The sequence below is a fragment of the Cervus canadensis genome, chromosome 25 (genome assembly GCF_019320065.1).
Source record: "Cervus canadensis isolate Bull #8, Minnesota chromosome 25, ASM1932006v1, whole genome shotgun sequence".
NCBI classification, from domain to species: Eukaryota; Metazoa; Chordata; class Mammalia; order Artiodactyla; family Cervidae; genus Cervus; species Cervus canadensis.
Window position 1 is genome coordinate 29,411,181 of NC_057410.1, and position 25,545 is coordinate 29,436,725.

Below are 25,545 nucleotides of genomic sequence, written 5' to 3' on the forward strand. Positions count from 1 at the left end.
AAACTTCATCTGAGTTTATAAGAAGGTGGGGAAGACTCTCTAGTGAGTGTTAAATATTTTGGGAGAAATCTTAGTAGGAATAGTAGGAATAGTCAGCCCTTGGCCACCAGAGCTGGGTACCTAGTGGTGGTTAGCATTGCTAGGATTAACCCTTCTCTCATTCAGGGAACATTTACTGAGCAGCTAGTATGTGTCATCTTCTGACTGACCCCTCCCCTTTCACAGGTCTCCTCCTCCTTTTGAGAGGGGTATATGATAGGGCTCTGGGGTCCTGGGCAGGGTTAGAGCCCTGGGCAGCTGGGCAGAGATGGAGCAAAGTGGGGTACAGAGGTGAGAGCCCCCCTACAGCATGCACAGTGCCCAGAGGTGGTTGCAGCAGCAGCCCCAGATTTACAACTGCCCTGGCGCTGATGCCATAAAAGCAAACGATCCTTCTCTGTACTAATTTCTGTGTAATTAGATCTCTCCTGGCATGGAAAGTGGGGAGTGGGGGTGGCCAGGAAGGGAGGGTGCCAAGGACTCTTCACAGAGGTGGAAGGAGGGGTTGTGGGACACACATGGCTTCATGTGGCGGAGCTTGGGCACAGGGATCTGTGTGCACTGTGACAAAGATGGAAAAGGAAGTCATGCACACACGGAATGTGAGGAGGCAGGAGTCCTGATATGGTAACACCCTTGTGCCCAGGATAGGGACAAAGCTGGTGTCCTGCACAAAGATCCTGAAGCCAGAAGAATAACTCCTGTGTACACATAGGAGGAATTGAAATCCTTGGAGGAGTTGCATACAGATACTCCCACAGGCAGCTAGATAACCAAAATCCCACAGAGAAGCCTGGAGTAAAAAAAAAAAAAAAAAATGTGTGGCCCCACCACATTTACAAAAGATTATAGGTGGCTCAGATAGTAAAGAAATGCACCTGCAATGCAGGAGACCCTGGTTTGATTCCTGGGTTGGGAAGAACCCCTGGAGAAGAGAATGGCAACCCATTCCAATATTCTTGCCTGGAGAATTCCATGGACAGAGGAGCCTGGTGGACTACAGTCCATGGGTCGCAAAGAGCTGGCCACGACTGAGCGACTAACTCACATATACACACGTTTAACCCGCATGAGAGCAGATACACACTTTTCTTAAACGCAAAAATGACAGTAGCACTAAATAGGATCTCAATAAATGTTTGTTTCCTCCTCTGCCCCCACCTATTGCTTGCCCACCTCTTGGAGGCAGAAAACTAAAAGATGAAAAAAGTCTTTTTTTTTTTTTTTTAAAAAAGCAAAAATTTCTTTAAGATATTTGAAGATAGAAAAAAAAAGATTTAGAGGAATGTGGGGATGGTTAAAGAGGGAACGATCTGGAATCTTGACTTTCCTTGGGAAGAACAGTCTTGAACAGGAAAAGCATATAGTTGTTATTATCACTATCCCTCCATCCCACCCCATGGTGACAAACAATGGCCTTGGGTATGGCAGTAATGTCATTTGGGACAACACTTCTACAGAGCTAAGTATTCATTATGCACGGCAGTGTATTCGTGGAGGCACCTCAAGGGGCCTCTTATCCAGGCTCCCTCTGCAGCCCAGATTTCTTTCACAGTAAGCCTGCCAGGGCATCAGCCAGCTTTTGCTTCAGTACTTCTCCCCAGAAGGAGCTCTTTACTTCATGAGCAGTTTGCCCTCTGTCACTGGACAGCTGTAATGGATAGACATTTTTTCAGTAGAATTGAAATCCGTCCTCTTTTAAATTTCAGAATATACTGTTTCTAACTGCCTGTCGTATCTCGAGTTATTCTAATGTTTTAAGACCAGTTCAATCAAAGCATTAATCATCCCCCCACAACAGCAATAACAATTAGATACCCATTGGAAAATCAGGAGATTCTGATCTGCACAGATGACTGTCATGTACTTATCTTAAGCCCTTGTTCTAATGGGTAATTCCTGATTAACCTGAGTAATGAAAATGTATCACAATAAAGAAAGATTTGTCATGCCTTGTTATCACTTCATAAGGCTGTCCTTCTACGTACCTGCCGTATCATCAGGATATTTCTATCCCAATAAAACACGATCATGATGTGCTTGGCTAATAAAAAGGAAAAAAGCCACGTATTAAAAATGTTTAAAATGATTTGCGTGAGTGATGTAAATATAAACCACCACCATCATCAGTGTCAACAATATCCTCAGTTCATTTGCCTTTTGAAATCCCTGCCGCATCTTGGGGGTGGGAGGTAAAGAAAAAGGGAGGCAGAAAATTAGCATCTATTAAACGCTTTCCATTGCCAGGCACTGGGCTACACTCACAATTACCCTGTGAGATGGGTATTAACATGCCTTTCAGGTGAGGAAATTGGACTCAGAGAAGTTAAGTAACTTGCCTGAGGTTAGATGGCTAGTACAGGGAATCAGGATTTTAGCCTAGGTAAGCCCACACTTTCCCCCCTAAACTCGGACAGGTAAATTTTACTTTGATGCCCGCAGAGCCTCAACGAGTGGGTTCACACACTGACATGACGTTAGTGAGGCGTCTGTGGGGCTCAGAGACCTCCCCCTTTCCAGTCTGGACTCCCTGAGGGGGAGCCAGGAGTTCAAAGCGTGAACTTTGTGACTTTTGTGCTCGGTCACATTACTGCCATCACCCAGGGGTGCCCACATATAATCGCAGGTGGTGCAACAGGCACCGCGACCGCTGTACAGTGATACACTCACAAAACGCAGTGTCTTATTCGACCCACGCTGGGACCCACAGAGGCCGGCTGCTCCTTCTCTTCTCCCCGGCAGCGAGGTGCGCAGCCAGCAGGGGTCGCCGGCACACCAGGAATTACCACTCGCTGGGCCCGAACAGAACGGAATGTTCCTCCTGTCTTCTCCTAAAATCTCTCGCTAATCCCTCCTCTTTTCTGCTTTCCTTTTCTAGCACCCCTCCCCTTCCCCAGGCCCTGTAGTTTCCTATTGATGAGCTGGATAGTTGCTCCTTATATAGCACCTAAACTGCCCAATTCCAGCCTTGACTAGGGACCAGAGTTTCAGGCTGTCAGTCCTGCTTTGGGGATGCAGGTAGCAGGTAAGGAGCCTGGATTGCCCAACCTTCTGGTTCGCCCTTGGCCAATTAAGAGCCTGCCTCTTCTCAGCGCCTTCCCAGCACCATGTCTTGATCATCCACTTATTGTCCCAATGTTCATGTAACATATGTCCCAAACATCCTGAGACTCCCAGGGTCCCTTAGCTTCATCATCTTGGGACAGCCTAAAAATGAAGGAGGAGGCAAATCTCTGGTGGAGTAAGTGCTCTGTGACCTGTGGTTTTAGATGAGAAATCACAATTTGGGGAGTACAAGGGAAGGACCCAGGTACCCTGATTCCCAACAGAAAGAGGGGTCAGGCGTCTGCTCCCTGCAGGAAAGCCGTGGTCGCCTTCTGGGAGTGGCATCTTTCTGCTCTTTTCTGCCTCTCCCCTCCCATGCTGTAGCAACAACGCCCCAGCTTTTCCAAGCCCCCTTCTCTCTGCAGCCCCCTCCCCGCAACTCCTGGAGCCCGGTGATTGGCGGCTGCCTGCTGCAGGGCCGGCTGGGTTTATGGCTTTGCGGCAGCTGGGGAGAAAGCGAGGCCAGAGACAGAAAATGGAAACCAACCAAGAAACTGAGAATGATGAAAGAGTAAAAGAGAGGGAGACTGAGAGACAGAAAGACCTTGAGAATACCAGATACGCCAAATCAAAATAATGAGAGGGACAGACTGAAGCAGAGATGGACACAAAGAAAATCATAGAGATGCTGATGAAAGATGAAAAAATGTAAGAGGGATGGGATGAAAAAGAAAAAAAGAGCACACGGGAAGACATTTGGATGAGCTCTGAGAGTGGGGATGTACAGGGCTTCCCAGGGGGACAGGAATTGCTGGTAGTACGTAAGGGACTGTACATCTAGGGTCGACATCTAGGGATTCCTAGAAATTCTGAGACAGAAGAGGCCGGAGGATCTTGCAGTTCTCCCCACACCTGTGCTACCATTTATCTGTTCTAGCCTTTTCCATGTTTACACCCTCCTGGAATTTTAAAGGTTTTTACAAAAAGTGTCCTCCTTAAGAATGACCCATGGGACTTCCCTGGTGGTCCAGTGGTTAAGAATGCACCTGCCAATGCAGGGGACACGGTTTGGATCCCTGATCTGGGAAGATCCCACATGCAGCAGAGCAACTAAGCCCATATGCCTCAACTATTTGAGCTTGCATGCCTAGAGCCCGTTCTCCACAGCAAGAGAAGCCCCTTGCAATGAGAAGCCCACACAGTGCAACTAGAGAGCAAGCCCAGTTTGCTACATCTAGAGAAAGCCCGCATGTAGCAATGAAGGCCCAGCACAGCCAAAAACAAAATAATAAAAAAAAAGCGAATGACCTAAGATCTAATGTGGAAGGATCTTGCTTCATTTTCCATGAAATGAATGGGAACACTGAGGTCTGGGATTTAGGAGGGATTTCAACATTAGAACTACACTTTGTTGCACATATATTAACCTGTAAGGTTGTTGGCTCTGTATGCACCTTGACTGGCACATACTAACATTTATTTTATGTGATAGTAATTTCTCTATCCTTTTTGCTATTATATAAGTAGGCTCTTTAACAGTGAGAGCTGTGTCTGCCCTTCTTTGTGGCTCCCGCAGTGCCTTGTTCTTGTTTATTGAGTGAACCAGTGAATGGCCCCTGGAGACGTTTAAGCAGAGGTTGGATGACTACCAATGAGGGATGGAGTCCAGGCAATTTCTGCACTGAATGGGAAGCTGGAAATATATCTCTAAGCCCCTTTTTGGTTTTAAGATTCTGTTAGTCCATATACATGAAATTGAGTTTGCTGTTTCTTTTCCTAGTTCTCCAGATATTCAGGGGTAAGATGCAAAGTGAGAAACCCCAAGTTACAAAGTAACTATTGTGGGCAGGGCTCTGCACAAGGTGTTCTACACAGCTGATCGCATATAATCATCACAGATCCATTTTGCAGATAAGGGTTCAGAGAGATGAGGTGTTTCACTCCAGGTCACGTAATTAGGAAATACGGCAAACTAAATCTGCTGCCTGCTGCTAAATTGCTTCAGTCGTGTCCGACTCTGTGCAACTCCATAGACGGCAGGCTCCCCCGTCCCTGGGATTCTCCAGGCAAGAATAGTGGAGTGGGTTGCCATTTCCTTCTTCAATGCATGAAAGTGAAAAGTGAAAGTGAAGTTGCTCAGTCGTGTCCAACTCTTCACGACCCCATGGACTGCAGCCTACCAGGCTCCTCCGTCCATGGGATTTTCCAGGCAAGAGTACTGGAGTGGGTTGCCATTGCCTTCTCCTAGAGATCTCTAAATCCTGGTAATTGCTACCACACTATGTTTCTACCAGTTTGAGAGATTTCCAAGGTTTCAGAAAGGCAAAGAAGGAGTTGAGAAATGGAGGAAACAGAAGACATGGCTTTTAAATTTAACATTGGGAGAGAAATTTGGGACTCTTAGGTGGGGGAAAAAATCTACTTTTCTGAGAGTTACAATAGGACATTTCTGCTCTTATCTGATTATCAACTGTTATCTGGAGAAGAAGGGACAGGCACAGAGAAACTTGGAGGTGGGGTACTGGACACTAGAATCTCTTGCCATGGATGTTGGCATTGGGAGCATGAGACATACAAGTACCCACAGAATGCAATCTTGGGATTCCAGGCATTTCTCTTTCTGCTAGGAGGGCTGTTGGAAGGCTGGGTGAATTTAGGGATGTCCATGTTGTAGGGGTCCTATTTAGTGGCAGAGCTTAGACTAATGCTGTGCAGTAGAACTTTAATATGGGTCACATACATAATTTAAAATCTAGTGCCTGCATGCGTGCTAGGTCACTTTCAGTTGTGTCTGATTCTCTGCGACCCTATGGACCATAGCCCACCAGGCTCCTCTGTCCATGGGATTCTCCAAGCAAGAATACTGGAGTGGGTTGCCATGCCCTCCTCCAGGGGATCTTCCGGACCCAGGGATTGAACTGGCATCTTTTACGTCTCCTGCATTGGATGGCAGGTTCTTTACCACTAGTGCCACTTGGGAAGCCCAAAACCTTCTATTAGCCACATTTAAAAAAGAACTAGGTGAAACTAACTTTAATAATGCATTTTATTTAACCCAGTCTATTCAAAATATTATATCCCTTCAACATGCAGTCAATATAACATTATTTTAAATTTGTTTCGTTTTGGTGTTAAATGTGAAATTTGTTATGCAATTTGCAGTTGACAAATCTGTCGATACTCGTCACATTTCAAGTGTGTTTTAGTGGAGAATTCACTGGTGGTTCAGTGGTTAGGACTCAAACTTCTGTTGCATGGGGCACAGGTTCTATCCCTGGTTGGGGAAATAAGATCCCTCATGCTGCAAGGCCAAAAAACAAAAGAAATTTTAAAAAATCAAGTGTTCAATAGTGGCATGTGGTTGGTGGCCACCAAGTGGGCAGTGCAGGCTTAGAGAGTGCCTAAACTTGATTGGCCACAGGCAGCAGAATCTTTGATGGGGGATCCAGACATCTTGGTTCCCACTCTTGATTGTTCTTACACCTTGACTTAGGAGTCCTTGTTTTTCTGTGAGACTAGAGACATGTCCCCAGTTCCCATGGGTCAGAAGAATGGCATATCTATTGCAGGGTATCTGTTTCAGGCTCTGTGAAGTCCAATTGTACAATTACTTCTACCTGCAACACTCTCCTTAAGTGCCTCTTGCTGAGTTGCCAGTGACCTCCTGGCTGTCAAACCAGCTGTTTCCAGGGAAGCATTCCCTGGCTTCTCTGTTGCACTGCTGCTGTGGCCTTTTTCCTTGACTCACCTCCCCTGAGTTGCTTCCTACCTCTCTGATTCTTCTTTCTTCTCCGTGGCTTAGCACTCCCCATCCTTCTCTTCCATGTTGATGGTCTCCTGAGTGCTGCCCTTTGTCCTCTGACCTCTCACTCTACACTCAGGGAGGCCTGGGTAATCTTTCTTCACTTGTATCATCTTTACTTACAAAGATCTTAAGTTTCTGTCTTCTGCTCTAAACTCTCCTGAGCTCTGGACTTAAATATCTATCCAATTGTCTACTGGAGTCCTGTCTCCTTTGAAAGATCTTGAAGACACTGGGAATTCAACAAGGCAAAATTGCACTGATAACCTTTCCCCTCAATGTATTATTTCTTCATTTGTATTATTAATTTGGTGAATGGCATCACTGGTTATCTGGTCACTGAAAGCAGAAACCTGGGATCAACAGGACTTCTGTTCAATTCCCATATCTGATTATTAACAAGTCCCACTAATTCTGCATTCTAAAGAATTCTGCCTCTTTTCCTCTTTGACACTGCTTAAGTTCAGTGCTCACTGTTTTTTGGCCTTGCTGATCAGCTTTTGGGATCTTAGTTTCCCAAGCAGGGATTGAACATGGGCCACTGCAGTGAAAGTGCCAAGCTCTAACCACTGGACAACCAGGAAACTCCCTAGTTCTGGGCTCAATGGTGTAGCCTGGGTTATTACAGTGGGTTCCTAATTGGTTTCTTTGGACTTTCATGATCTTGCAATAGAGTGTAAGCTCTTTGAGCGTACACATTCCTGTCTGTTCATGCAGCTTCCTAGTGCTTAGAATAGCACCTAGCACATGGTAGGCATTCAGTGAGGATTTGTTGAGGATATGTACAAGTAGATGTCTATGATCCATCTGTCCAGCTTCACTTCCCACGTCACATCCAATCCAATTCAGAGTTAAGTGAGAATCAAGATTTCTTAGCGTTGAAGGTTGGGATTTCTTAGTGAGTTCGGTCTTCACCATTTTGTCCTGTCTGCCTTGCACACACTAAGCTAACAAGTACACATTGATTAAGACTCAGCCCCCATGTCATTATCCACAGGAAGCTTTGTCTCCTCGAGTCTTGATTAATTAAGTACCCCCTCTCTCAAGCTGCTTATCATCGAGAGAGAAGAAAAACTTGCAGACACGATATAGTGAGTTTTGACAAAGTGCTAGCATGTGGTACCTCAGAGGATAATGAAGGGGATGAAGAAAGGCTTCACGAGGAGGTGTGTTTTGAGGCGAAAGCATGTGCTCAGAGGCATACAAAAGCAGTGCCTATTTCTGTGGAGTGGTTCTGTAAAACTGGAGTCCAGGGTTCCTTAGGGTAGGGTGGGAAATGGAAAGGCGAGTTGGTGAAGTGCCTCGACTGGCACACATTGCATCCCTGTAGGTAACAGGCAGCCACTGAGGTTCTGTAAGGGGGGAGTGATGTTTGGACTCATTCATCCCTCACGAAATACTGACACCTGAGTTCCTATTTGCTGCTACCTGGTCTGAGCCCATTCAGGTCCATCACTTTCTGCAAGAGTATTGGGAAGCAGAGGAAGACAGACGATCCATTACAGGAGGGGAACAGTAGGAAGGCTGAGTTGCCAAATACCACACCGTGAGTAGGAGAAAACTCTGATGGGAACCCAGCTGTCTTCCTTCCCTGCCTGTGCAGTCAATTGCTCTCCCCTGAGCACCCGGTGTCAGGCACTGGCAGCTGGGGTAGGCAAATCATAAGTGAGGAAGAGAAATTGTTCTACATTTCCAGGGAACTCCTAGTCTGAAGGTCCAGACTGCACACCAGAAAACATACTAAGGGCAGAGAAAGGAGGGGCTGGAAATTTCTAGATGCCCAGGTTGAGGGGTCTGATGAGGGACTGGGGGGCCTCATGAAGGAGGAGTTTGTGGAGTAGATTGGGAAGGTGAAGCAGAACTGGGCTGGGGAGAAGGGAAAGAGATGAAAATGACCTATGTAGCTGTGGAGGTGGGAAAGAGTGAAACTTACACTACACTCCTAGGAAGCACTTTACGTCTGGCAGCCTCTGTGTCAATGGCCTTGTGTAGCTACCCATGTGGCTCCTGCCAGGGTGTGTGTGGCTTTGCAGGGGCTGTGGGGTGGCAGTAAAGCCCTGGGTCCCTCTTTTTGCTTCCCTTCCTCCTCTTTTGCACTGGGGGGGGGGGTACCCTTCTAGAAGCAGGATGTCTGGGTTCCAGATTCTTCCTTCCCCAACCTCCCCCAGACATAAATCACAAGTGATTTCATTAAATGCACCTCCTGCTGGGGATGTTGGCTCATAATTCCTCTCTGATTAACCCCCACTACCCCGGCAAGTTTATAGGCCAAGAGAGGGAGGGGATAAGGGGGAGGGAAAAAGGAGGGTTGGGGGAATCCCAGGCGGGTGATGGATGCCTCTGTCAGCCCAGCTCGTATTTATTAATAGTCTTAATACGGGAAGCAATAAAGGAAGAGAGGGATTCTATTAATTAAATCATTGTTATAATTAACTTTCATTAAAGGAGGATCAATAAAGAGGAGTAGAGATGGAGAGAGGAGAGATCCATTATCTCTAATTTCCTTGGAAGGGATTCAGGGAACGAGATGGGGTTGCTAGGAGACAGCAACGTGAGAGAAGGAAGGATGTAAGATGTCACCCAGGTGGGGCTGGAAGGGGGTGGGCAAGGAGGTTTCAGGTGGATGCAGAGAGGGAATGGTGGGGGTGGCCCATCCATGGGCCCTGAAGGGAATGGAGGGTGGCTGATAAGGGAGCAACTGGAGTGGAGAACAGTGGGCTGTAGACACGGCTAATGCCAGGTACTGCCGAGAGCCTTGGTGAGCACGTGGGTCCTTAATTCATGCTTTATGATGCTGCGTGTGTGTCTGTCTAGCCTGTGAAGCTGGTTAGGGTGGATGAATGTGTTTTTGTGTTTGTAGAGTCTGCATGTGCATACTGGTATCTGAGGATTGCAACAGAGGGAGAGAGGGAGGCAGGGTTGGGAGAAATTCAAATAATTCTGGAGGTAGGAGGTTTAGGACATTTTTTTACCAAGCTGATACTCAAAGGGGTGTACTCTTATTGGGAGTAATGTCTGTCCTTTGGCTCGGGTACAGTGAAGGCTGCTTTGGAGAGTAAAGGTCTCAGTGGTGGAAACTTCACCCTACTTTCAAGACACACACCTCAGCCCATATCCCAGGTCCCATATTGCTCCACCTCGGAACAACGCTCCCCTCCCCGTCGGCTTGCCCCCTCCGGCACTGCAGTGTTCCCCAACCAGACCCCCATCTGAGACAAACGTTCCTCTCTCACTTCCCACTGGTGGCCAGCATATGGAAGCATCATGGAAAAATACTGCCAGCCTCCTCCCTAAGGCATGGGGCTGGGGGTGGGGGGGCCCTTCCTCCCTCCCTCTTCCCTCCACCGAGGTCTAAGAGCCAGAGGTCTTGAGCGTCTTTTCTCTAGTCACACCTCATGATAAGAACACATTTTATTAGAATAGTTATACATATCATATAAATATATTTGTTCAACTACTGGCAGGGGGAGGGCAATGGGGGGGAGCTCTTATTGCTGAGGGGGGACCTGGTGAGCGAGAGAGGGCTGGCAAGTGGGGACACCTGGGACCATTTGTTCCCCCATCCCTCAGAGAAGGCACAAGTACATTATTTCTTTCCATGTGAGGACCCTGGGGGATGGTGGTGGAGAGGGACAGGAGATAAAGTACAGAAAACCTCAAAAATACAAAAGAAACCTCCAAACTTAATATCTAATGGTATGGAAAAGGCTGGGCTGGGGTACGGAAGGCAGCAGGGGAACAGGAGGAGGAACGAGAGAAGCTCAGAACCGGAAGAGACCTAAAGAAGTCATGATGTCAATGCAGGCCCCAGAGAAAACTCAGGTAAACAAACACAGACCCCGAACAAAAGGGGTGGGGGTGTGCCCCAGGAATTGGCTTTGGGGCATCAGAGAGTGTGAGTGTGTGAGTGTGTGTGGTGGTGGTGGTGGTGCAGTGGTTGGTGTGACTAACAGAAGCAACCGGGGCCAGGAGGGGGTGATTCCATTCCCCCTAGAGAAGGCCTCCTCCATCCTGGTTCCTCCAAAACCGTTTTCAGGGAGTAAAGTCAGCCACTACTTCCAAGAAGGAACTCCTGCCTGGACAGAAGAGCCAGCTGGGAGAGGATGATGTTGGGGAGCCTGGGATGAAACCACATGGGAGCGGTTGTCAGGCAACAGAATATCATGGAGCCGAGGGCGTTGGAAAAGAGGCATGAAACCGAAGTGTATGTCTATGCGTGAGTGTGTGCATGTGTGTAAGTGTGTGTCTGTGTGTGGACTGGGAGTGCGGGGTGGGGTCACTCAAAGGTGAAAGGGTCCTGGGTGCTGAAAAAGAAGTGTCCATCCATGTGGTCCTCCAGGGCATCCTTGTCACTCTCGGCTGGGAAGCGCTCCTTACAAATAGGACACTCCTTCCATGGCGGGGTGGCAGGGCCCCCAGTGCTGGCCTCTGTCAAGGGACCCACAGCAAAGCCACTAGAGAAAGACAGAGGGGAAAGGAGAGGGTCAACATGCTCTGCTGCCTTCTTGGCTTTCGGACCTCAGGGAGAGGGACCCACACACGTGGGCTTCCAGATGACCCTGTTCCTAATGTCCTCTCCAAGCCTCTCACAGTGTCCCTCTCCCCACAGCACTGGAAGCCTTAGCTTCCCGGCTCCCCCGAGCCCTCTTTTCTTTAGTCCCTGATGGTTGCTCTGGTACATAGCCCTTCCCCCAACCTCCTGCTCTCCTCCCTCCATCTCCGTCTGCTGCCTAATGAGGCTGAAAATGACTCTGACATCGTCCTTCATCTTCCTGCTCCAGCCTGGAAGGATGACAGCATCACCTCCTCCTTGCCCTGAGCCCATTCTCATATCCAGGCGAAGCTGGGGGCTGGATGATAAAACCTCTCTTGCCTCCCTGCCTTCCCCTCTTGACTTGCGGGGGGAAAAGGGAAGGCAGCGGGGGCACAATCTGATACCTGAATCCCCCACCCAAAGGACTGACCAGGGGAGTCAGAGAGGAGCGGCAGCATCTAAGGGGTGATCAGATGGATGCTGGACCCCAGTCTTCTCTCTGTTCCTGTCCCTGGGGGCCTTGGTCACCTCCCTTCAACCCCTGACAGAGCCTAGGCACTTACCTGGTGGCTGGGGAAAGGGTAGGGGCAGGAGAGAGGGGATGCAGGGCAATTTGGGCTCCACGGAAGATGGTGCTAGAACAACACAGAAGCCAGCGAAAGGCAGGGCCTCTGAGTGTGCACGTGCATTGACAGGATGGGGGAGGACTGCCTGAAGGCACCAATGATTTGGGGCGGTGGGTCACTGTGTCAACACAACTGCACCTCCTTTTCTTAGCTGGGGCCAAGAAGGGGGAGGGGTGGAAGGGCATGAGGACTGTTCATCTGGATGCCCTCTCCACGGGCATCCTCCCTGCTGTCTGCCCCCTTGAGCACTCACCTGGCCATGTCATAGAAGGCACTGCCCAGTTCTGGAAGTAGCAGGTTGGCCTCCTCACCCCCACTCTGCACAGCTGCCATCAGGACTGACTTCTCATCTTCAGCCTCCTGGGCACCAAAGGGATAGTGCTGAGTCTTGGGGTAGTGTCCCAAGACGGGGGGAGCAGAGTGCTGGGACAGGTAAGGGAAGAGCAGACTAGGCCGAGGTTGTTAACAGAGGGCTGTAGTAAGAGTGGGGCATGAGAAGCATGTTTTTTTTGTTTGTTTGTTAATTTATTTGGCTGTACTGGGTCTTAATCATGGCATGTGGGATGTAGTTCCCCAACCAGGGATGGAACATGGGCATTGGGAGCGAGCAATCTTAGCCACTGGACTGCCAGGGAAGTCCCAGGAGACACATTTGGATGCGGGCTGGTGCACAGGAAGAGAACGGGTATGTGAAGAGGGGGTGGCAGCAGTGAGCTATTGGGTCAGACTGGGTTTTGGGGTGGTGTCTACTGGGTGGCCTTAAAGACAGCCTGGGCCTGCCTCTTCTCCTCCAAAGAAAGCAGGAAGCTAAAGCTGCTCTGGAGGCTGGGCCACTTGGGATTGGGCCTACCCCTTGTCCCTGCCCCTGTTCAGTCTCTCCTCTCTGCTCACCGAGTCTGAGCTACTGTCCTCAGCTGGCCCTGAGAGTTGGGGAGCGATGGGGGCTGGCTGGCTGATGACCACCAGGGGAGAAGCCTCTCGTGGCCCCGGGCCAGGGGAGGAGCCCGCGTCTCCACTCTCACACAGCCCATAGGGTGGAAGCCTCATGTCTTCTGGAGACTCGTCCTCCTCTGAGTCTGTCAGAGCCGCTGGGCAGCCTGCAGGCGAGGGAGCAGGCAGAGAAGAAAGAGGGTTGTATCAGCTCTGGCTTCTCTGGAGGAGAAATATAGTTAATAAACTGGGGACCAGGGTCTGGGAAGGAAGAAGGCAAAACACGGAGGGCAAAGGCTGCTCCCAGGGAGGCACATGGTGTTTTCCCAACACGGGGAGGGAGAGCTGGGTCGGGGGGGTGGGTCACAAGACTGCGGGTGTACAGACTCAGCCCCACGGCGGCCTCCTCGTCTTCTGTGGCAGGGTCCTCACTCCACTTCTCATCGGCTACCTTCTCCAGGCGGGCCTCCAGCTTTCTCATGTACTCCAGCAGTTCCTGGAAGAGGGGAGAAGTGTGAGAGGCTGAGAAGGTATGAACCAGACAGCCCCACAGAGCCTTCCCCTGGTTCAGGGTGATCTCTGAGCTCCTCAGAATTTGATGCCTTCATCAAAGGGTGGGAGGGTTTAAGGCTGATTCCCACCCCCAACGCCCACCCTCTTCCCCCAGCAACCCTCCTCTGTCCTGCCAGGTGGGCTTCTAAGAGGAGCCATGGTCCCGTTTTTAGCCTCTGGGCCCTTCTTACTGATGTCCATCTCTAAGCCAAGAGATGACAAGAAGACACCAAGCTCCTAGCCCTCGGGCCCTCCACTCAGGCATCCAGGGGCTGGGTTCTGGGCTCTCACCTGCTTCTCCTCCTGTAGCTGCTCCTTTTCTTTCTGGAGCACACGCAGTGCTGAGCGCAGCTCTGTCAGCTCCCGCTTGCTCTCTGACAGCTGCACCTGGGGGGAAAGGGCCAGATGGAATCTGGAGACTAGAATGTGCCTCCTAGAACCTGGACACCACAACATGGAAACACGACTCTTCATGCCTTCGCTCCTCGCTTGCCCCGACACACAGGAGGCCTGACTCTCCTCCTCCGAGTGCCCCGTCTCAACCGCAGGAGACTCACCTGAGTCCTCGCCTCCACCTCCCAAGTGGGGACTGGGAGGACTGCCTCTGGACTGGGGTGCAGAGGCCTTGGTCAGAGAAGGGCCACCCTAGAATTCTCCTGAGTCATCCCCACTGGGCCCAGAATGTGTGCCAAGAGCAGAAAGGCACATGGCAGGCTTCCGACCAATGAGGGAGGGGAGGCCTGCAAGTGGAATGCTGCCCACCAGGGAAGTGAGTGCTCAGCGCTTCTGAGCCCACAGCCAAGGCAGAGGGAAGGGGCGCTGATGCCCCGGGAGGCCCTCGCCTGGGGCTCGTGGGAGGCTGGGTGCCTCACCAGGCTAGAGTCCTTTTCCCGGGCCAGTTCAGTCTTGAAAACTTGGCTCTGAGTCTTCTCCTCCTGCACTGCCTTTTCCAGTCGAAGTATCTCTGCACTCAGCTTCAGGATCTTGTCCTTCTCCGCCTGGAGGTGCCGAAGAGGCAAACGGAGGGTAAGGGTAAGGGATGCCCTGGTAACAGCTCCACTCCTCACTGTGTCTCTTCTTTATTGGACTGAATGTTTTGGAGCCATTTAGAGACATCTTCCCTTCTTGCCTTCCCCATTCCCCAAAAGAAGGAAGGGCTCTGACAGCAAGGCGCCTTGCTGAGTAGGAATGGGTATCGTGCAGGGCTGGGGCCTAGGTTGGAACATGTATCTGAATCAAGATGTTAACAAAGGGAGGTGCTATGAAGATCAGGAACTGGACACTCCTTGCAAGGAGGGGCCATACTGGGACAGTGAAATACCTCCCTCATGGGCCCTCCCCACCCCTAAGTCCATGAAGGTTCTCACCCTTGTTTCTCTCCCCCCAGGGGATCTGACCACACTGAGGTGGGGGCGGTAGTGTCCAGGAGCCTGCAGATCCCCCATCCCACTACCTCCACACTCTGCAGCAGCCCTGCCCGCTCCTTGCTCCACTGGCTTTTTTCTTCCTTCAAGTGCAGACTGAGCTCGGCCAGCCTGCCGTTGACTCCGGCCACCTCCAGACGGCTGCGGTGCAGCTCGGCTATGGTGCGGTCCCGGGCTCCCGCTGCGCTGGCCAACTCCTCCCCAAGAAGGGCAGCTTTCTGCTGGCTCGAGGCTGCAAGCTCCTGGGCCCCTCGAAGCTGCTCCTTCAGGGGCTCCAGCTCAGCCTCGGGAGAAAGGAGGAGATGGAATCAGGGCTCCCAGGAGTCATCTGTTGAGCCAGGAAGACAACTGGGTTCCTTCCTCTCCCCCGTGGCATCAGGATCTCAGGACTGGGCTCTTTAGTCTTGAGCCATGCCTTTCCCCCAATTTGTTTACAACCTGCCCTGGAACGTTCGCTACTTCCTGTTGCCCAGGGGCTTCACTCACCACCCGCTGCTGGGCCTGGCCAAGGGTGTCCTTCATCTGGGCCACCTTGTCCTTCAGTCGCTGGGCCTGAGCACTCTGCTCCTCCTGCCGGCCCTTGGCCTCCTGCAGCTCCAAATTCAAGCGGCGGTTCTCCTGCTGTGCCATCTGGAGCTCAGCCTGGAGGAGGTGGAGAGGAGGTAAGGAAAGGGAATATATATTTGGGGTGACCGGGCAGATGGACCTCTGTGATGAGAAAAGCCAAGGTTCCACTCCTCAGATTTAACACAAACTCAAGCCTTCAGCCCTGGCCAGCCCTTCCTGGGTTCGCAGCACAAAACAACTCAATCCTGAACGTCCCATCTCCAGTGGCACAGCCTGGGGTTGTCTTATGTGAATCTAGGCATCCCATGCCTCATGTCTGCTCCCCTTTCAGACCGAAACTCAACTTGGATGTCATGTAGGCTCTTACACTCGCCATATTCTTCCTCCCACTCCACCCCCATCCTTGCCACTCTTGTTTCTGTCCATGGTACTACTTCCCAAGTCATTGAGACTGGACACCTTGGTGCCATGTGTGGTTCTGTTCTCTTCCTAGCAGCCCATAGGAAGGATGCTTCTCTATCCTTCACCTTGTTCACAGCCATTTTCCCTTTTCTGCTGTCACCATGACAATGACCACATTAGCTCAGGCTCTGGTCATTTGGATCACTGAATAATCTCACAAGGCAATCAGATTCATAGTCTTCTTTTTTCTAGCCATGCCATGCAGCTTGTAGGATCTTAGTTTCCTGATCAGGGACTGAACCCAGGCCCTCAGCGATGAAAGTGCATACTCCTAACCATTGGACTGCCAAGGGATTCCCAGATTAATAGTCTCTAAGAACATTCTTTAAGTACAACATATCCTCTACTTAAAATATCATCAATGCCTCTCACTGCTTATAGAATAAAGACTAAATTCAAGAACCTCTCCAATTTGACTTAGGTCTTACTTCAAACTGTTTACCCACACATTCAACTTCCCTGTGTATTCTCAACTCTAAGCCTTTGCTCATGTCTTCCTCTGTTCCTAGAATGGCCTCCCTCTCATCTCTGTCCATTCAAATTCTACCTACTCTTCACTGCTGAGCAAGTGGTTTTCAGACCATCTCCCACGGAAGCCTAGGGTTCTGATGAAGCCATTTGGAAGCTTAAATATTTGATTTCAGTTTCTTCCAAATTATGAAAAATTATGTTGGAAAACAATGCATAGACTCACATGTTAGCACACTGGAGATCCCCAAGCACTGACATGTGCTTCCAGGTTAATTCATTTTTGTGAAAACCTCTTAATAAAGTTTCAACTGTATTTTCTATTGACCTGAAGAGTGAACTGAGATTGCAAGGCAGAAGCTTAAAAATGATCACTTGTACTGGTCTGTATGTGAGACTCAAGGTGTACTCAATACTGTATAACCACCACGATACTTAAACAGGTGAGCTGCTGAGGCCAACAAAACAGTCATCCACAACCTCCAATTTCAAAGTTTGGTATCCACCAAAATTATCTAATTGCTTTCATCATTTAATAAGGAAATGTTATACACCTGAATTTACAGACGTAAGTTTACAGTAAAACAACGGATGGACAACTGAAAAGGCAAACCAGCTTGGAGCCCTTACCTCGCTTTCCTCCTTGTCTGTCTGCACTTCCTTCAGCTGCCCAAGCAGCTTCTCTTGTTCCCGAGTCAGGGCCTTCACCGTGTCTCTAACCCTGTGAGTGGTGGACACAATGTCAGGTGACTCATCAGTTTCCAGAGAAAGAACAAAGACTCAGACTTTGTCATTAGCTCTTCTGCTGGGGCTTGTCTAGCCCAGAGCTCCACCTCTCTGGGACACCCAAATTCCCAACACAAAATAATCCAGGTCTAAGCCCCAAGTATCCGAGATTGCTGGCTTTAGAGCACAGTCTAGGAATAGACAGTTGTTCTTTCCCCTCTGTGTATCACTTTGAGGGAAGCTCTGTTGATGACTTCCTAGTTGTTTGCACTCAATTGAGACTGGAATCCACTTTTTCGTAGACAGGGGCCAGTCATCATTAATGATAAACTTTTGATTTAGGTCAGAAGTCAGCAGGTGTTTTCTGTAAAGGGCCTGAGAGTAAGTATTTTAGGTTCTACAGGCTGTGTGGACTCTGTGGCAACCTCTCAACTCTGCCACGGGAGTGTGGAAAAAGCCAGACACTATGTAAATGAATGAGCCTGGCTGTCTCAATAAAATTTTACTTATGAAAACTGAAATATGAATTTCATCTGATTTTCACATGTCACATAATATAACTCTTCTTTTGTTATTCAACCATTAAAAATTGTCAAAACCCTTCTTGGTTTTGTGGCCTATACAAAACCACGTGGTAGGCTGGATTTGGCATGTGGGCCACAGTTTGCTGACCCCTGGTCTAGACGGTCCCTGATCTTTTCCAGATGCTTGGTTTGATCCCAGCGTTTCTATTCCATGATTTAGAATCTAGACATTTAGTATCTCCCTGGGGCAAGACTAACACATCCTAGACTGAAGAGGCCTTAGGGGCCAACTCACTTTTTACTCTGGGTCTTGGATAGCATGCTGCTTTTCTCCAAAGAGTTTTTAAAAAGATATTAAATCTACCAGCACTGAATGAAGGAAACTTAATTATGTCATTTGATGAAAGAAGTGTTTCTCCCGGTGAAAATCTGAAGGAGAGGCAAGGGAGGTGGCCAATATTTGTGCTATCTGGTAGAGAGAATAGTTGTCTAGCAGAAGATAGAAATTTATTCTATGTGGCTCCAGAGGTCTAAACCAGGACCAATCAGGAAAGCTATAGGAGAGTAAATATGACACAAGAGATAAAACAAATGACAGCTTTGTGATAAAGAGGCCACCTTCTGAGGCAGTGATCTTCCCTCACATACCCTCTTAAATACATTACATTTCTCCCAATGCTAAGATTCTGATTTGTACCTGTTTTCAGGGCAAAGATCCCATAACATTTCGGGATCACCAGTTCTAACATTTCCTAATACTGAGAACAGAGTCTAATCTTAGGCTTTGCTGAAGTAAAATCTGAAATCCATCCTCTCTTATCTTGCCTGGAACATTCTATCCATTCCGTTCTTCCAAATCCTGCACTCCTAGCTCCTGCTTCACCTTTGCTGCACAATAAATACTAATGATTATTTCCAAAGGTAAGGAATACAGAATAGGTTAGGAAAGATGGAAGAGAGCTTGGCAGACAGAGATAGCTTAGGAATTGGAATACCCTGAGTGGGGCTGAGAAGGGAAAGAGAAACCGGCAGGCAGGTCTTGCCTGCCTGACACAGGAGGCTGAGGTTCGAGGGTCCAGGAAGCGAAGGGAAGTGATGGGGGTGGAAGGGGTCCCCTCACCTGTCCAGCTCTACCTCCTTCATCAGCACTTTCTCACTGATGGTCTGGATGTCATCTTCCAGCTCCAGGATGCGGGCCACATGGTCTCCCTGTTGTCGGCTCAGGATGTCCCTCTCTTCTGTGAGCTCCCCGTGGGACCGGGAAAGCCCCTGGGATTAAGGTTCCCCAAGAAGAAGAGAGAAGCTGAGACTCACCTTGCAATGCGTGGACTAAAGGCTTAGAAGGAGAATTCCTAAGTTTGACTATCTACTCTTCTACCCGGTCACCTTCCTTGAAGAAGAAACTGTAAGGGAACATCCCCTTCCAGTGAAGATGGCCACCTCCACCCTATCTCAGCACTCCTCTGACTCAGAGAACTGAGTCTCACTACCAGTTTGGGACAAGTCTCCCATCACAGCCAGTTTACTACTACTTCTGACCCCTTCAGCCTGTATCTTTAATGCCAGAACCATCTTAAGAGCCCACTAACATCTCCCTTTCACTGTCTTCATTTTACTGGGTTTAGATTTTGGACCCCAGATGGGCAGCCAGGACCTTCCCCCCACCGGCCCAACTCTCACCTTATACTGTTCTGCCAGCTCCGCATGCTCCTGCCTGGCTGCGGCCAGAGCCTTCTCAAGCTCCTGCACTTGGCTCTTCAGCTCTGTCACCTGCCCCTCCAGCTGTAGCTTCAGCTGCATCAGGTCATTCCTCTCTTGCTGGCTCTCATCCAGCTGGTTCTACGGGGGACAGGATGAGAAGCTGGGTTCTGCCTGTGAAGCGCCCATTCCAAGGTCCTGTCCCCACCACTCTGCAGATGGTGTCAGGGTGGGGAAGTTACAACAGCACAGGCTATAAAGGGGAGAGTCGGGGAGGCCTGGTGTGCTACCAAATCCTGCCCATCGCCCATCACACACGGGCTCCCCAAACTCTTAACTGCCCACTCCTCTTCTCTTTCCTCCCTGAGGCCTTGCCCCTTCTTTGCCCACCAATAGCAGGAACTCCTCACCTGGCAGAAGTCTTTCTCAATCCACACAGACAAAAGGGATGGCTCCCCTAATTTTACCCCATTTATTCTGGAGTCAGACAGATGTGGGTTTAAATCTCCAGTACGTTTTTTTTTTTCACTAGCTAGGTGACTCTTAACAAAGTACTTAATTTCTCTGAGTCTCTCTCCTCATCTGTCATGTGATCCCCTAGCCTGGATTGCTGGAAGGTTTAAATGAGAAAAATGAATGTAAAAACAGCAACTGGGTAGGAGTTCACCCACCGCTGACTTATGTAAGATATGAGCATCTTCTTCCCATCCTTCTGGTGATTCCGTAAGTTTAGACGGTTCCAGAGGGCAGGAGTTTGTGTAAATCACAAACTACTCATTTCCACCTTCTGAGCCTTCCTCAGGCCTGTCCTCTTGTCGGGGGCATGGACGTCCTCCCCACCAGGCCCTCTTTCCCCTTCCTTCAGGAAGTCTTCCTTGCTAACATCTGCCTCCTCTCCCTAATCCTTCTCTATTTGGTCCAATAGAAAAATAATACAAGCTACATATATAACTTAAAATTTTCTAGTAGACGCTTAAGGAAAATAATAAGAAACAGGTGGAATTCATTCATCTAATCCAGTCGATCAAAATGTTACCATTTCAACATGGAATTGATATAAACCATTACTGAGATCTTTTACATTCTTTTTTTAATATAGGTCTTCAAAAACCAGTGTGTATTTTATCCATACAGAACATCTCAGTTTAGACCAGTCATATTTCAAGTGCTGAAGGGCCACACATGGGTAGCTGCTCCACCGGTCTGGGGCCCTACCGATCTGCTCTCCCTCCTCACTCATCCTGCAAGTGGGTCTCATCCTTCCCTCCCTCGGAATGTTCCTTCCCCAAGGGGCCTCCCTCCACCCTCTGCATCTTCCTCTAGAGCCCAGGGAAGGATGCAGCCCCAGGAGAAGGAGGTTCAAAAAGTTCTTAGGAAATACTGAGTGATGCTGGCCTGTGGGTGGTCTGCTCTCCTATCCTACGTGTGTGTGACTGTGTTGGACTGAGACTTTCCTGTAGGCAAGGCTTTGTGTACCCCCCAATGAGGTCTGCAGCTGAGGCTACAGCCAGGGCGGGGTGAAGCGGGAGGGGGCGCCCCCGCCAAGAACAGCCCTGCTGCTCTGTTCTCACCTGCAGCACAGTTGCCTTGGGGACAACCAGCAGGATGTCAGAGCCACCATCGGTCTCCTCCAGGGTCACCAGTTCATCCATGGGCCGTGGCTCTCGGAACTGGAAAGGGGGGCTCTGCCCACACACCCGGCCCTGGCGGTTCACATAGCGAAACTGGTAGAGCTGGGCTCCGGGTTTGGGCAGGTAGCTGGCTGTGGGGAAAAGTACAGACCCCGGACCCCAATATGATGCCAGGCCCTCAGGTGCTCAGCAGACCCTCTTCCCCTTGGTGTGTCTTATTATCCACTGTCTTTGGCTCCAGTCTCTTGCTCCCTGTTCTATAGACTGTTTTCTCTCCTCTCCATCTCCCACAGTCTATTTCTGATCCCTGGGATACTCTTTCCTTCCTTTCTGCCTAGCCCTCTTTCCTCTTTTGCCCAAACCTACCCTCCTTAATAACAACAACAACAAGAACAACAATGCTGTTGTTGTTTAGTTGCTAAGTCATGTCTGACTCTTTTGCGACCCCATGAACCATAGTCTGCCAGGCTCCTCTCTCCATGGGATATCCCAAGCAACAGTACTGGAGTGGCTTGCTGTTTCCTCCTCTAGGGGATATTCCCGACCCAGGGATTGAACCCAGATCTCCTCCATTGGCAGGTGATTCTTTACCACTGAGCCACTAGGGAAACCTAGTAACAATGCTAGTTATCATTTTTTTGAGTACCCATTATGTGCCAGGCACTGTATTAACAGCTTTATCTGTATCATTTTAAATCTTCATATTGTTCCTGTAAGCCAGGCATCCCCTTTTACTGTTAAGATAATAGACACAGAAAGGGTAAGTAATTTGCCCAAGGTCAAACAGCTTATAAGTATTAGAGCTGAGATTTGAAGCTTTCAGAATCTAATGAGCATCTTCTTGTTAATATATGAAGCCACTTTTCCCTCTTCCCTACCTCCTAATTCCACAGGAGGAGCTCCCTCCTTTTTTTTCAGGAGGCAGGGCTATTGGCCCTTTATTGTTCCCATGATTCTATGAATATATCTGGTGAGCCCATTACCCACTTCCAAACTCCATCCCTTTGACCCCTCCCTCCCGATTTCCCCTCTTCCCTGTACCTTGGAACTGGACGCTGGCATGGATGGGAGAACCATCAGTAACACTTTCAGGCACCAAAGACCACACAAATGTGTGGTAATCCCGGACAGAGGCAGCCTCCACCTGTCAGAGCCCACAGTGGGAGAGGGATGTAGTGAGGCACCTCCCAGGTCCAGATGGTGCAAAGGGCTGAGGGGCTGAGCGGGGGGCGGGCAGGATGGTGTGGCTGTGGCAAGGATGCTGAGAGACAGGGAAAATGGAGGGATGCTAATGTGTCAGGAGAGAGCAAGGTTAAGATAGGGAGGAGGTGGGCTTTGCTTGCACAGATGGCCTTTGCCATTTCTGACATCCTTTCCCCTTCTTCCTTATCATTATGAGGTTGAGGATCCAGAAACCAAGTCGTTCCCCTTATTCCACACCACTCATGGCCCATAAACCTGAGCCTGAAGGGGACCTAGGGATACCTTGAAGATGCCAATCCAGTCGCTGGCACTGGGAATGGTGCCTGGCGGGAGTGTGTAGTGACATTCCACCTTGGTGTTGGGAATGTAGGTCCGGGCTACATTCAGAAAGTTGACTCCACCCCGGGATGGTGCCCGGCTTAGTGATGACTCTTCCATTCTGGTCTCGAGCTATCTGCCCTCCTGTGAAACAAAGATTTAATATCCTAAAAAGTCTCTCCCCTCTACCTCTCTGCCCCACAACTCTGTCCCTACCCACCCACAGCCTCTGCCCCTGTAGATGAAGGTGGATCTGGTTTCCAACCCCTGTGAGTTACAGGACTCTTTAAAGGTATCAATCTTTGCTTCTAGGGCATAGGTCTGGCCTTTGCTGTTGGTACACATCTTGTATCACACTGCACCCTCTGAGTCATAGACTTTTCCTAGAATTAAGATCTAATTTCTGCTCCCTTTTCACAGCCCACTGACCAAGCCTCAGTACCCTAGACTCTGCTTCCTTCAGTTAGTCCTTCCTTTTCCATCTCTTAATAGCCTTGAATATTCCAAATTCTCCAGCCTCCATCTCCTCACCCCATCCCTCACATCTTCTGGCTCTTAGATTCAACTTCCAGCTGAGGCGGGGGGGGCCCCCTCATCCTGAGCATGTCTCCTTGCTCACTCCAGCTGTATCCAGAAATGACTTGTGACACCTGAAAACAGCAACCATCTCTGAAAGTAACAATCAGTCTTTGGAGCTGGAATGTGGCTGACCAATCCTGAAGCCTGTGAACTCTCACCCTTTCTTCTCATCTCTTGGCTGTCTCATGCCATGAATAATAATAATAATAATAATAATAATAATAGCCTGTACTCTCATCCAAGAGACAAAGGGAAAGGAAGGAAATACAGGTTCTCTCCCTCAATTATTACTCCAGAAAGTAAAGAATTCTGGAGGCGGCTGCTTCAAGGGTGAGGTGGAACACTCAGCAGGAACGTGGTGCTGTGGGGAGATGGAATGTGGGGGCCTGGAGCCAGAAAAGCCCCACCCCCAGTAGGGACAGCCTCGAAGTGTGGGGCCTTGAGATGGGGAAATGTGCACATAATGTTGTGAGGAGGAGAAACAGTTCAAAAAGAACCTCACATTCTTCTCTTCAGGTCTCGAGCAGGGCTCGAAACCTACTGGTTTGACTGTTAACCCATCTCCAGTTTTCCCCTTCCCCCTCATTTTCTCTGTTCCCCTTAGCCTCAATTCTAAATGTCTGAACCCTTCCATCTTCTTGGACTGGTAGTTGGAGGCATGCTATAGGATGGGATTAAGAAGAAAAGGTGTTCTAAGTTGGGTGAGGAGAGTTCACTGGAAAATCTGAGGGTAGAGTGAGGAAAGGTAACAATAATCAAGAGAATTCTGCGCGGAGGACTGTGAGATGGCCCTCGTCAACTCTCATCTCCAGCCCACTGAACTCAGTCCTGTGTCAACCACAATGATGGGCGTCCAACCAACCACAGCCACTAGTCATGTGCACACCCTCAAACATCACAAACCCACACCAGGCTTAAGTCAGGTGGGCAGGGACTTTAAAAGGGGACAGAAACTCAGTAGAGAAAGGAAGATGGGCCAGCTCTATAAAAAGGAGCTACTTCTCCCTCCAAACTTGAGACTTAATTGACAACAAGAGGCGTCTCTTTATTTTCATCTCTGAAAAATCCCTAATGGAAACTAGTCTATGTTTTTTCCCCTTCAATACAATTCTGGCTTTCTTAAAAGGGGCTGAATTGTTCTCAAAGACATTGTCCTGTGCACCCAGGACAATATTCCCCACAAAATTCATAACAGCTGGAAATATCCCCCAGGTTTGAAAGAGAGTTATGGGCACCCAAGCTGTGTACGTGTAGCCGGATTCAGGTGTTTGCATGGGGGAGTGGTGTCCCCATCCCCCCACCACGCTGTAGGGCTCTAGAGTTCTTTGACATTCTACATCTTGGAAGGCTTCCCTCCCCACGGATCCAGCGTAGTGAAGGCCTTTGGACTGGTCGGGGGGAACGGCGTAGGGGGTAAGGGGAAAGGGAAGGTTTGTGGGGCCAAGTCTTGCTGGGCCGAGAACGAGCAGATTTCAGCCTCCCTCGAGTTCCCTTAAGCGTATCAAGCTTTATAGAGAAGGATTGAGAGGGAGGCAAGAACCGTCAGAGGGAACCCCCGTGATCAGGCCCCCCATGAGACCAAGAACTCCCGAAACAGTGGGGATGGCTTCTCCAGTACGGAAAGTGTTAACGCTCAAACGCTCCTGCTCCCCCTTCTACGGTTCCCTTAGATGATCCTTTCACAGATTGGAAAGTGGGGTGACCCCCCATAAGATCGCCCCCAAATTAGGCCAAGTTTTCTTACCCCACAGACGGATCAGCTGTTCCCTCACCTTTCACCAACAACAAAAACAGCACTCGGACTCCGAGTGGGAGGGAGATGGGTGGGCGCGAGTGCTTCTGGGGTTTGTGGTTCCCCTGTGCATTTTTTCCTACTGAAGCGGCGCAGAACCGGGACTACATATCCCAGGAGGCTGTGCGCAAGGAGGGCGGAGTAGAGGGCGGCCGTGGTGGCTGCCTTACCGCTGCATCCTGGGAGGCGTAGTTCTCACTTCCACTGCAGCCAACGAGGGTGTGGCCACCAAAGGACTTCAAGGCCCAAGATGCCTTGGGAGGGGGCAGGCTATATTAGTGGCGACTGCTAGTTGGTAACGTGCGTGTTTAGGGGGTGGGGAGGAGTTACGGCTCTAACGCTCCTGGTATGATACTTTAGAGCCGGCCGAAGCATTCGGGTATGCCCTGTTGTTTACTTTTATTTCCTCTCTCATTTACCTTTAACACAACATGTGAGATAGGAAGTTTTGTTATCAACTCTCTATAGATGAAGAAGCCAAAGCCCAGAATGGTTACGGAACCGGTCTAAAGTATCAAAGCTATGAGATGGTAGGATTGCACGACTCCGAGTGTCCTTGCTATTACAGCACGGCAACCCTACCATTTATCGGATAGGAAGCTAATATCTGTGGCAGTCGTTTCTC

The 25,545-nt window shown here is 49.5% G+C and overlaps 1 protein-coding gene across 1 annotated transcript; it reads right to left on the minus strand.

Moving 5' to 3' along the window:
* Positions 1–10,279: 10,279 nt before the first annotated feature.
* On the minus strand, positions 10,280–25,000 carry CALCOCO1 (calcium binding and coiled-coil domain 1). The gene is made up of 15 exons (XM_043446960.1): positions 24,873–25,000; positions 22,514–22,693; positions 22,070–22,172; positions 20,969–21,159; positions 19,380–19,538; positions 18,820–18,968; positions 17,080–17,170; positions 15,439–15,594; positions 14,982–15,236; positions 14,401–14,526; positions 13,820–13,915; positions 13,364–13,472; positions 12,938–13,143; positions 12,300–12,406; positions 10,280–11,340 (listed from the first exon to the last, which is right to left on the minus strand). Exons 2-15 carry the CDS (start codon positions 22,667–22,669, stop codon positions 11,163–11,165), a joined length of 2,082 nt encoding a protein of 693 aa, XP_043302895.1. The 5' UTR covers positions 22,670–22,693; positions 24,873–25,000; the 3' UTR covers positions 10,280–11,162.
* Between the last annotated feature and the right edge of the window lie 545 nt (positions 25,001–25,545).

Bases quoted from the DNA above. Each gene is read 5' to 3' on its own strand.
- CALCOCO1 (XM_043446960.1), bottom strand. From the start codon at position 22,669: ATGGAAGAGTCATCACTAAGCCGGGCACCATCCCGGGGTGGAGTCAAC. The intron at 17,171-18,819 runs GTGAGGGGACCC...CACCACTCACAG, and splicing joins AAGGAGGTAGAGCTGGACAG to GGTTAGAGACACGGTGAAGG. The intron at 12,407-12,937 runs GTGAGCAGAGAG...TTTGGTGCCCAG, and splicing joins AGGACAGTAGCTCAGACTCG to GAGGCTGAAGATGAGAAGTC.